General features: G+C 40.2%; 2 protein-coding genes across 11 annotated transcripts in view; both read right to left on the bottom strand.

The window, feature by feature from the left end:
- The window catches only part of LOC115257360 (probable phospholipid-transporting ATPase IA), a 356,682-nt gene that overhangs the window by 211,676 nt on the left and 132,425 nt on the right, over positions 1-12,581 (bottom strand). The gene's annotated exons all lie outside the window — the stretch shown is intronic.
- On the bottom strand, positions 8,363-11,717 carry LOC134291254 (uncharacterized). Of its 2 annotated transcripts, XM_062858759.1 has the most exons (3): positions 8,610-11,717; positions 8,481-8,558; positions 8,363-8,424 (listed from the first exon to the last, which is right to left on the bottom strand). In XM_062858759.1, the coding sequence occupies exon 1, from the start codon at positions 11,668-11,670 to the stop codon at positions 8,950-8,952; it is 2,721 nt and encodes a 906-aa protein (XP_062714743.1). In that variant the 5' UTR covers positions 11,671-11,717; the 3' UTR covers positions 8,363-8,424; positions 8,481-8,558; positions 8,610-8,949. The 2 variants fall into 2 exon arrangements, with proteins under 2 accessions (XP_062714743.1, XP_062714742.1); XM_062858758.1 differs by having other exon boundaries at positions 8,481-11,717.

Below are 12,581 nucleotides of genomic sequence, written 5' to 3' on the forward strand. Positions count from 1 at the left end.
AGCTTAGCTGAAGCAAAATTCGTTACGTGATTTGGAAAGCAGTTTGGCTTTGGAGTAACATAAATCTATTTTTTTTTTGTTTTTTTTTTGGACTTGTCCTGTTCACTGCTACGTTTTTAGTAAGCACTGTGCCTTTCGGGTAGCATAACTCGCTTAGTTTTGAGCTTAGGTTAAGTTATTTATTTATCTTTATCGTAGTGTTAAGTATATGGCCTTAACACATTTGGGCCTAACTGACATTTTCGAGTTCTCCTCATCGATCCTCTATTTGTGTTATCACAGAATGTGTATTGAGTTTTCCAAAGATTTTTTATTTGAAATGCGAAGAAGACGACTACATGTTGCTATAGAAACAAAAAGGATAATTTTTTTTTTGTTTTGATCAAGTTATTAGAGAAAGAGAGAGTCGACAAAGAGAAATCAATCAAGTCAGTTAGGCCCTTATGAAAAATCATTGTCGAAATATTTGTTACATAAATAAGACAGAATAATTGTGTATTAAATTTAATGTTCGTATATTCTTTGTGTTATATATTTCAATTTGGCTAGTGAATATTCACCTAGTTTTAATACACATTTATAGGGTTCTGTCGGAAAAGAGGCTAATGAAATGCAATCCTATCTTGATTGCCAACTTTCAGGCCATTTCGGGCCAAGATTAATTACTCGATATGTAAACCTTTCCCTGGCACGGACTTCAAGTTATAGAGCTCTAGTGATAAAACCCAAGTCGGGGTGCCCGATTAGGATTAGTTTTCCTAGACAAAAACAAGCTATGAAAGCAGCAGCAACGGCTGTAGACTAAAAGGCTAACTGCCATTCAAAACACAATTTCAGGATGACTGATGGACCTAAATCATTAAACGAAACCTCGTCATCCTGTGATCGGAAGGTGTTATCTATCTGGATAACAGGGCATAATTGTGTTCTGTGTTATGATGTGTCTCTTTGTGATGTAACTTATTGTGCATTTGTAAGGTTCCAGTCGTGATATGTTGATACTTTGTAATAATTGATTTTCTTTATTTTTGTAACATGCTAAGAACATGGAACATTACCATGTCACTCACGACATTCTTATCGAACAGCTCCAACCACTGTAATCATCGCACTAACGACTAACCTGACTTGATTATTCTTCCGATTCTGAAGAATACTGCTAATGATTCGCGGTTTATTAAACAGTTTACGTTGAAGCCATACAAGATTTTTATGACCACACATCTCCATCATGAATGGCATGAATGATGAGATGAGCCGGTAAACGTTCCACTTGCACAATCAAATCGTCTTTTTCTGACTCGTCACACAACCGATTCACGTATGCCTTCATAGATGCTTGCATAACACTGCGTGGATTATGGATGCCGTTCTCACACAGAGCTTTAAACGCTTCCTTGTTAACTGGGCCAGTAGAGCATGGTGTCTAGTAAAGTTTGAACTTTTCGTACACAGACTGAACGCCTATCGAATGAAGCTGATGTATCGTCTCGATTTCTAAGCTGTTAAAATATGCCAACCAGGTATCGGGGGAAATTGCATTTATATTTCACTTTTTGTATACCTAAATTCGGCGCAACCCATGTATCACAACGCCGTTTATAATTAGAGACTTTCTTTTACAATTTGAATAACTTGACTCAATGAATCACCATTCAATTTCTCCAAATATAAGTTTAGAAAAGATCGGTCGAATCAAAAAATGAAGGTGAAATTCTGAACAATCTTAATCTTCTGACTCTAGTTTAATTTAAAAACACTTCACTAATACTTCACTTTTGCAAAAGAAAATAAAAAATGAATAACTCTTTTAAAGAAAAACTAGAAAGGACGAGCAAATTCCTTTTAATTCTACTACTGTGTGAAGTGTGAAAGTGAATCTTAATCTTTTTAATCTACTTAATTTCAAGACAAAATCAAAATGTATTGATTTGAATAATCTTAAAATCGAAGAAAGGGAAAATTACTTATTACTTATACAAAATTTAAAAAATCAGTCTCTAGAAACTATATAAAAACGAACTGAAACGATTGACAACAAATCCCTACTCGTATTCTGTCGTCTCCTATTAACGCTACCGAGAGAGCTCAACGCGAGAGAGTGCACGAGCCTACGGATAGAGACCGTAGTTAGCGTGTCTCTGAATTCTCAACCCTGTTAGACTAGCCCCACCCGTGGGCTCCAAATAAATCATGCAACAGCACGTCGTGCGTTAGCAGGTGTCGAATTCCACTATCCACCCATTTTCGCACCGGTCGTTCGTATAAACAAAATTAAAACAGAGCGCTGTTGTCAAACCGCACCGGTTGTCTCTATTTTAAATCCTTAAATCACAGAGAAACAGAATTAACACTTAGAACAAATTCCATTAAAAAACATCGTCACGAAAACGTAATCGCCCAATTGTGAACGTACTGTGTTTGGCCGGGCCACTAGATGGCGGTAGTGAGCAAACGTCAAACAGGAGAAAAAGCGACACCAGAGCCGCAAGTGGTCGATCGACCTACTACTGAATATTTGAATCAACCGTTAAAAAAGTGATCGATGGGGAGCGATGGGAGTGTGACGTCTGTTTCTCTGTGGTTAAATCATAAGCAAGTATCACGCTGCGTTTGATTATGTATATTATTTTAGATGATATGTCATTTCGTGAATGTGAGACACTTGTTGCTGAAAGTAAATTGTTTTCCAGCAAATTATTGCACACTACGTAAAAAGAGACAGTGTTGACATGTTTTGATTAACCCTTGAAATAACAGCAACCTATTTCCGAAAGTTATAGATAAATTCCTTGCATAAATTTCAAAAATCATTTTAAAATTCCTAAATTTTATGAAAAGATAGATTCTCTAACAAATTATGGTATATTACAGTCATAGCACAATCATAGGTCACCCACAATTATGGGTCATTTCCATTTAAATAACATGTGAAACCAACTGACCAATAATTGTGACAGAGTGACCCATAATTGTGCTATGACTGTATTAATCACTGTTAACATTCATCGCTTTGTGACTAATATGGCGCACGTTGGAAATAATTAGGGCATTTCGTTCATTTTTACTGCGCCATTATATTCAATTTTCTCTCAAATCCTAACAAGTTTATAGAAAAAAACAGCTCAGTCTAATTATTTTATCTTGTTTGTTTTTCCAAGTTCGACTTAATTAAAACAATCATTCATTCTCCTTGCTAGAATGATTAGGGACTAGTTTTGTAAAATTCTGTTCTGGATTGCAATAAATATGAGCAATACTGGAATACTTTGGCAAAAATATTCAATACTGCTGGAACGGTGCCAAAACGGATTGAAGCCTAAATGTAGAACTTGACAAAAATATGTTTGCAAAATTTTCATTGTTGTTATTTTCATGTTGAAATGAAAATCAATACAATTCAGCTTTACTTTGATTAAGGTGATACGGGACACCGTGTTAATTTCGCTATCTTCCGTCTCTTTTTTCATCATTACCCTCGAAACTTTGACGATGTAAATCTCCAGTTCCAGTGGACTGATCTAACTGAAAACTTGGTCGATTGTTCATCACACGTATTTAAGCATACAAACGTTCAAATTTTCAGCCCAAGATCGAAGTAGGCTTCGCCGCGAACGGACGCTTTTTCGCTTTGCTTGTCACGTTTTTTCGCATTCCCGTTTGGTGTGATTTTAATGAAAGTTTGGCTGGACACCGTAATTCTGCAAAGTGACGTAAGCGCCATTCAAAATGTCGATATTTGTTGGTATATTATATGTAATATCTGGTGTAAAAATAACACTGTGGTATGCCTGTTGTATTAGAATGCAAGATCTAGTCGTAATCTATCATCTATGGAAAGAAACTTAGAGGATGAGCAAGAGTTTTATGCATAATAACCAAAAAATGGGCCAAAACTATCAATGTCGCTTACGTCACTTTGCAGAATTTGGGCAGCTGGTGCTGTGCCATCCGAATGCAGTGCGCGTGCGATTTACGGTTTTAGATTCGGCATTAGATAACAGGTTTTCGTGCAGGGGCTGGCAGATGCGTAAAAGATGCGAGACTCGCGGAACGGACCTGGTAAGCCGCAAAGTTCCAGCTAATCAAGTGATATGGAATAAGGGATTCTGGGGTAATACGCACCACTTAAGGAAGATGCGTCCAAATGCATATAAAAAGGCAATAATTTATTGGTTTAATGCATGCATTCATTGCATATACTTTCATTCTAAGAGAAACCAAACAAAATTTCAGCCTTAATACAGTTCAGCTCTTGAAAATAACGTTTTTTGTAAAGACTAACATTACGGCTTCGTATGTTTATGCGGGGCAGTATGCACCCTTGCTCGGGGTAAAATGCACTACAACAATGGGGCAGGATGCACTCAAACAAAGGGGTAAGACGCACCACAACATTGAGGCAAGATGCACCGTCGAGTTTAGAAAATTTTTTACTTCTTAGACAAAATGCATGTTTTATAAGGTTTTAAGACAAACAATAGCTCAATTTTGTTTGCGATTACTTACAGAGCACTCATAGATATAATTACAGCTTGTTTTCTATAGGTGCGTTTTGCCCCAACCAATGAAGTGCATATTGCCCCAATCAATAGCAGAAAATAAAATAGTTTAAAACATATAATTTACGTAGATTACTGTTTAAGTTATTTTTCCTATGCTTAGCATTGCCCTCAATGAACTGAATAAACACAACAGCATTAGATGTTTGGTCGGTTTTCACCATCACATCATTCGACAAACGATCGGGAAAATTACATCAGAATCGTGCTTTTCAATTTTATTCATTTTTCTCACTAATTACGTAACGCAGATATGTAAAATTTTCCAGATGCTCATTTATTAAGACGTTCTATTAGACTGATAAGGTTTCAAAGCTCTAAAACCGATAATCCCTGAAAAACAAAGGGGGTGCGTTTTGCCTCGACAGTGCGTATTACCCCAGATGCCCCTAATTTGTTTTCATGCATGCGGTAAAATGGCATGAGAGGATTGAGAAAGTGATACATTAGTTGACCAGTAAAAATAAAGAAGAATTAGAATCTGGAAGAAAGTGGCGTTCTTAAAATAAAGTACTAACTAGTGAAATAAAGTGTTGAAGTAAAGTTGAAGAAAACTGTGTGTACCGAATATTCGGATCATCGTCGTCGGTTTTTCTTTTCTTGTCGCGAATCTGTGTGATTACCCCATGCAAATGTGAAAAAATCTACGACCCACCTATGTGCCAGTCAAGATTGAAATGCAATTGAGACTTGCAAGTTATTTAAAAAATAGTATACAGTGTATGCACCTAACGCGTGATTCAGCGATGACTTGTGATAAGTGTGGTGTGTGAGGTGAAATGCATGAAAATTTCAAGAGGAATCGAATCGGTTGACGGGTGAATGGTAACATAATAAAGACAGAGCCATCTTGGATGAACTTAGTTTGGGGCATTTTGCAAATTATTGAATTCAAGCAACATTGGAGAGAACGGTGGTGTTGCGTGAAGCTATGGTATTGATGGTGATGGATGATCGTGAGTTCGTGACAATCGTGGAATCGACTTCTGGTTGAAATTTGGTGAGATCAGTCTGATTTTCATTATATATTATATAAAAAAAAATGAATATAGATTTTATGACTAAATTTAGAAGACATTTGGAGAGGGATAGGTTGTATGTTTTGTTTCATTTCAGAGAGCGAGTAAAGGCGCTTAAGCCTAGGCATAAGGGCCAGGACAAGGACCAAATACCTGTGTTCCATCCCAGGAAGCGAAGGATCAAGGGCTGACATTAACTTTCTTAGCATCGTCACCCCCATCGATTTTCACGTATTTTATTTTCTAAAAAGCTGAGCGGTTGGTACGAGATGTCCCCACTCAATGGCTTTATTGTAAAACCAATAACGCTGCACAGTAGGCCTGGCCGCTTTAATGCTTGTAATGCATCTCCGATGTATGTACTGCAAGCATTAATAATGACAAGAAAAATGATAGAATTAGTCGATTCTATCATTTTCCAGGATTCTTTCAATGAATGGCTGTGTATGTGTAGACTAGACTAGACTAGACTAGACTAGACAAACGTTCAAATTTTCAGCCCATTTCATGCAGTAGAACTCGATATTTGCATCTTGAAAGTTTGAGAGCAATGATGGATGATTCTGATTACGCCCCGTAAAGCCTTTAAGAAGCCATGGTATGTGTTAATTAAAATCAATTCAGTTCATGGTAAAGTAAGAAGTTAAAATGAAATGCCGGGTAAAACATACAAAAGACAAGAATGACTGTTTTAAGCTCAAAACATTCAATAACTGTTACAAAATAAAAAAAATAAAATAAAAATAAATTAGTTTTCAAAACATAAACTAGAATAAAAAAGCAAATTTGTTTTCATCACATTACTTTTTTTATCTGTTTTAACGAGATTTTTAGCCCTAGGCTAGTTCATCTCGGGCCCAGCGCTTTACTTGCCTTCCGAAGGAAGAACCCACATTTTGCGAATTTGTCGGGAGTGGGATTCGATCCCAGATCCTCGGCGCGATAGTCAAGTGTTCTCATCACATTATTTGTTCTTTATATTTGAAGATATAGTTCTAATCCAACTGAAACACACTTTTTATGTATCAAGTGCTTGAAATAAATCATCATTTATCAACTTAACCCTAAAAGGGATACCTGGGGTCCATTGGACCCCAGGCGCCTTTCAGAGCTTGTCTTTGATGGAACACACTCAGCGAGGTGGCGAAACTGAGGCCATGAAGGTATCCCTTTTAGGGTTAAATATGTTGTACAAACAGGTACAAAGTGACATTTAAATAAATGATTGCTGAATGATTTTTTTTTTTTTTTTTTTTTTTATTTATTAATGACACTTTACACTAAAAAGTGCATTCGTGTCAGAAGCTGAATGATGGTTTTCGATTCTTACGAGCTTCAAAAATGATTTTATTATGACTAGACAGGATTATGATGCGCACTTTTAGTCTATAAAGTTTAGTGGCTGTTCTTTTTTTGAAGCTTTTCTTTTTTTATTTGCCATATTTTAATTTATAAAACTTACCTTATCAGGGGAGACAGGAAGTGTATGAAGCTAACCGCAGATTTGATGAGGGAGTCGTGGTCACCACGCCCATGTCACGGAGGAGATCGCTCTATGGTCAACATTCTTGAATATTAGTAATCTTAGTCATAGTAGATGATGTCTTCCAACAGTCTGCGATTAGTTCGATGCAAACTTTTAGTTACAAATAACCAAACGGAAATCCTTATACAGGGTGTTAGGTTCGTGAGTGCAAACTTTTTAAGGGGTGGTAGGGGACCATGAATGGTGAAAAAAAATGTTCATATGGTAAAATCTCAACCGTTACGTAGTTATTGAACTTTCCATGTTTTTGACTCGTATTGCCTTAACTGGCTATAACTTTAAAATGGCCAAACTTATCGCAGTTAAGTTTTTTTACCCTTATACGAAAGATTATTGAATTTTCTATCAAATGGCATCTTTGAATCGATTGATTTAGGTAGATAACTAAGTATTCTAGAGAAAAATAGCTCAAAAGTAGTGTGTTTAAATTTGTTTATGTCAATTATCTTTGAAACATGTGTAATAAATTAAAATGTTTTCTTCTGCAAAGTTGTGGCCCCTGTTCTACTCTACAATTCGTTCTTTGACACCAATCTTCTAGCTCTTATCGATTTCTAACAAAAAAAAAGTGCTTACCATGACAGTTGCAAATTTATGATCTGAAATGCGATGTTTAAATCAAAATTGCAAGAAAACGATAAGAGATAGAAGTTTGATGTCAGAGAACGAATTATAGAGGGGGACAAGGGCCAAGACTTTGCCTAAGAAAGAATTTTAAATTATTACGCATTTTTCAAAGAATATGGACAAAAACAAATTAAAACACACTACTTTTGAGCTATTCGTTCTAGAAAACTTAGTTATTTAACTAAACCAATCGGTTCGAAGATGCCATTTGATATAAAATTCAATAATCTTTCGAATTAGGGTCAAAAAAATTGCGATAAGTTTGACCATTTTAAAGTTATAGCCAGTTAAGGCAATAAGAGTAAAAAAAAACATGGGAAGTTCAATAACTACGTAACGGTTGAGATTTGACCATATGCGTAGAACATTTTTTTTACCATTTATTGTCCTCTATCACCCATTGAAAAGTTTGCACTTAGGAACCTAACACCCTGCATATACTGCCAGCTGTTGTATGTTGGGATAGAAACGTTTTGCTGGAAACAGACGCGCTTGAAGTCGAATGTGTACTTGTCAAAGTACTTTTGAGTCCACACTCCCATTTGGCCTTCATACAACAAAATTGGTTATATTTTAACTACCTAACATCTTGATCTTGCTATTGGGAGGTGTTCTCACCGAAAGTAAAAAGTCTTTTCACAGCAGACGATATTGGTCGTACAGCTCAAAACTGCAAAATGTATTTATTTAATTCTAGATTTATGTTTGGAATACAGGATTACTTACATCAATGACTTTCTCTTAATTCGACTTTGGTGGAACAAATCAATTCGCCGCGAAATCAACTACAACCCGATCTGTAAACTAGACAAATTCACAATTCAAGCCTTCTGCAATAGCGAGATATTTACTTACGTGATCTTTACTTTTATAATATTTAGGATGATCGAATTATAGGTTTAATATTACAAATTCACTTAGAATAATTCAAAACGTGGTAGCTTAATAATCTGCACTTCTTTTTGACCAAGTATAAACAAATCTTCTTCTAATTTTGGTTGCCAGTGGCAGTGTTCTCAGACGACCTCAAACGATGACATTTCACCGTCGACGTGCCCAGCGGTGGTGGTAACAACTCCCCCTCCCGTAACTCTTGTCCGTGGCCAGGGGTCGGGCCAGAATTAGTGCGTAACTCCATCACCGCCAGCTTTGCAACTGCTCGCCTGTAGACACCCTTCGACGTTCTAACTAGTGCTCATCGGATCCGTCCGTCGACACCTCTGAACACTTTCTCGACTGTCCCCCGAATCCAGGTCCTTCGGTTGTTCCCATCAGTGATGTAGACCAGCTCACCTTCTACGATAGGTTCTCGTTCGCCAAGCCATTTGGTCCGATGATTAATAGTCGGAATATATTCCTTCAACCACCTCTTCCATAATATGTCAGCTAACTGTTGAGACCGCTTATAGTTATCCCGCAACGCTTCAGCCGAACTAGTTGGCATTTTGGCCTCTTCACGTACTCCAGAAGGTAAGCCGCGCAAAAAGTGATTAGGTGTGAGCGCCTCGCTGTCAGCTGATTCTTGGGGCACGTATGTCAGCGGTCGGGAATTTACCATATCTTCTGCTTCGGATAGTACAGTCAATAATATCTCGTCAGTTAACTTACCGCCATCGTGTATAGCCTTCAGTGCCTCTTTTGCTGAACGTACCAACCGCTCCCATATACCGCCCATGTGCGGAGCTGCCGGGGGATTGAAGCTCCAACGGGTCCTAGCGTCCGTGAAGATATCCGCGCATTCCATCTCGATGGACTGTACTGTTTGAATCAACTCCTTATTTGCTGCTTGAAAATTCGTTCCATTATCGGAGAAAATTTCCAATGGAGCCCCTCTTCTGCAAATAAACCGCCGGATAGCCATGACGCACGACTGGCTGCTCAGGCTGTGCGCGACTTCCATATGGATAGCCCGAGTCACCAGACAGGTGAAAAGGCAAATCCACCGCTTTTCTGAACGTCGCCCTACTGTAACGACTACTGGGCCGAAGTAGTCAACTCCCACATAACTGAACGGTCGTAGGTGAGGGGTGAGCCGCTGCACTGGCAATGGAGCCATTCTAGGAACCGCTGGTATACACTTGTTGATTTTGCACCATTGACAGTCTTTCATCACCTGCAAAACTGCCGCACGAATATTTTGAATGTAGAATCTTTGTCTCAGTTCGTTCACCACTGTCTCACGGTTCGCGTGGCCAAACTTTGTGTGATAGTGTAGGAGAACTTTCGATGTGATGTCGTGACCCTTCGGGAGTACAATTGGGAAACGCTGCTCGAAAGAAAGAAACTCTGCATGGGCTGCTCGACCTTCCATCCGGATCACGCCTTCCGCATCCAGAAATGGAGCCAATCTGTACAGCGGGCTGGAACGTTCAATGAGATGCCATTTAGATTGAGGTAGTTCACTGTTGTTCAACAGTGTCTTCCTTTCATCGGGAAATCCTTCTTGTTGCGCAGTTCTCCACAGGTAGTTTTCGGCCACTTGATACTCTTCGGACTTTAGGGGTGACTTAATTGACGAAAATGTCCCCTTCAGCAACTTTGACAACTTGGGTGTAGCTTGTACGGTTTCGATGGGCAGTTTCCTCACTTTTCTGCGGCAGTTCGAAATGAAACGGAGCACACAAACTGTACTTCTCATCAAAAAAGTCCAGCGCGAAAATCGAGTGGTGTCGATTAGAGTTTTGCTAAACGAAACTTCGTGAAATAGATGATATGCTCGCAGTTCTTCTTTGACACCAGGGGGTGGTAATTCTCGTTGATGGTACCCTTGATCCGTTTCGTAAAGGATGTCAGGGCCACGTACCCATTCGCCTCCAGTCTCCAACGGTGGTCCATTCTTCCCCCACTTCGTTAACACATCGGCTATATTGTTCTTTGAAGCGACCCAACCCCATTGGTTTGGATTGGTGAGACTCAAAATATCTCCGATGCGGTAAGCTACAAATTGTTTGTACTTCCTATGGTCGGAGCGGATCCATGAGAGTACCGTAGCGGAATCGATGTGGTAAAACACTCTTTTTATCAGTACGGAGTGGTTAGACTTCACGGAAGCTGCTAGTCTGGCACCAAGCACTGCAGCAAGGAGTTCCATCCTGGGGATTGACATATACTGCAGCGGAGCGACCTTCGATTTCGCTGATACAAGGGCCACTCTTGGTTTTCCTTTCACCAACACGCGGAAATAAGCGACGCAGCCATATGCATCTTCGCTTGCATCTGCAAATACGTGCAGTTCGAGGTCTCGATAGTCTGATGGTTTCGCTTCAGCGAAGTAGCAACGCGGAATTTCCATAGCTTGAAGACTCGGCAGTAGCGCAATCCACCGAAACCACTTCTTTGCCGAGAACTCGTCGATTATCTCGTCCCACGAACAACCATTCCTCCAGAGATCTTGAACGATGATTTTGCCCAGCACGATGAACGGCGCCCACAGGCCGAGGGGGTCAAAGAAGCTCATGACCACACTCAACAAGACCCGTTTGGTTGGAAGCTTCGTTCCCGTCAAATATGCTTGCAGATCGTCGCGCAGAACAGTTGTGCAAACGAAGACATCTTTCGCCGTATTCCAGGACATCCCCAGAACTCTCTCTGTGCTATTGCAACTAGATTTGTCGCTGGCGAAATGAACGATGTGGCTCTCCGGGTTGCCGCCGAAATGTTGTTGAAATTCCTCATTGTTGGAGACCCAATTTCTAATGTGGAACCCTGCATTGGAATGGATGAATGCCACCTCTTCTGCTCGTTTGATAGCCTCGCTTGCCGTGAACGTGGAATCGAAATAATCATCCACGTAATGTTTGTTAACTATAGCGTGTGCAGCCTCCGGAAATTCCTCTGCATGTTCCTGTGCATTCAGGTTTTTGATAAATTGGGCCGAGCAGGGTGAGCTGGTTGAGCCAAAGGTGGCGACATCCATGACATACGTTACGGGAGGGCCTGAAGCGTTCGATCGATACAGGAATCTTTGTGCTGATTTATCACTTGGCCGGATCTGCAGCTGGTGATACATTTCAGCTATATCCCCTCCGAAGGCCACGGGACGCTCTCGGAAAGGGCACAATACAGAGGGCAAACTGGATAGAAGGTCAGGTCCCTTCAGCAGCTCGGAGTTGAGCGACTTTCCCTGAACGGACGCCGCTGCGTCCCATACCAGCCGGATCTTCCCCGGCTTTTTAGGATTGAGGACCACGTTTAAAGGTAGATACCAGACCTTTCCCGGTTCAGCTGTCATCAGCTCAGTGTTCGTAGCAATGTGAGCGTAGCCCTTTTTCTGATAGTCTTCAATCTGCCTATCCACATTCCTTTTTAGCTCCAAATCCTTGTCTAATCTCCGCTCCAGACCTTTCATGCGCTTCAGTGCCATAGGGAAACTGTCTGGTAACTGCGGGTTGTCACTTCGCCACAGAAGCCCTGTTTCGAAGCGTTTTCCGATCCGGACAGTAGTTTGCTCCAGCAACTCTTTTGCTCTGCAGTCTTTGGCCGACTCTGGCAGCACTTTGACGTCCAGACCAGATTCCTCCAATGTAAAGTGCTTTCGAAGTAATTCTTGAAGATCTAGTTCAGTAACATCACCGGCTGAATGATGACCTGCGAATCCTGTTGCCATGTCGTCGTTGCCTTGTGGGCCGTATATAGTCCAGCCGAGTTTGGTACGAACAGCTATTGGCTCGCCAGGGTTGCCGATCCGCGACTCCAGCGGGGCGTACACGTGCAAGTGTTTCAAACCGATGAGCACTTTAGGGGAGCCACTTGAACAGTCTGCTACTGGTAGCCCACAGAGATGTTTGAATCGAGCTGCAACTTCTGCGAAACGAATCCTCTGCTCCG

This window comes from Aedes albopictus, chromosome 3 (assembly GCF_035046485.1).
Source record: "Aedes albopictus strain Foshan chromosome 3, AalbF5, whole genome shotgun sequence".
NCBI classification, from domain to species: domain Eukaryota; kingdom Metazoa; phylum Arthropoda; class Insecta; order Diptera; family Culicidae; genus Aedes; species Aedes albopictus.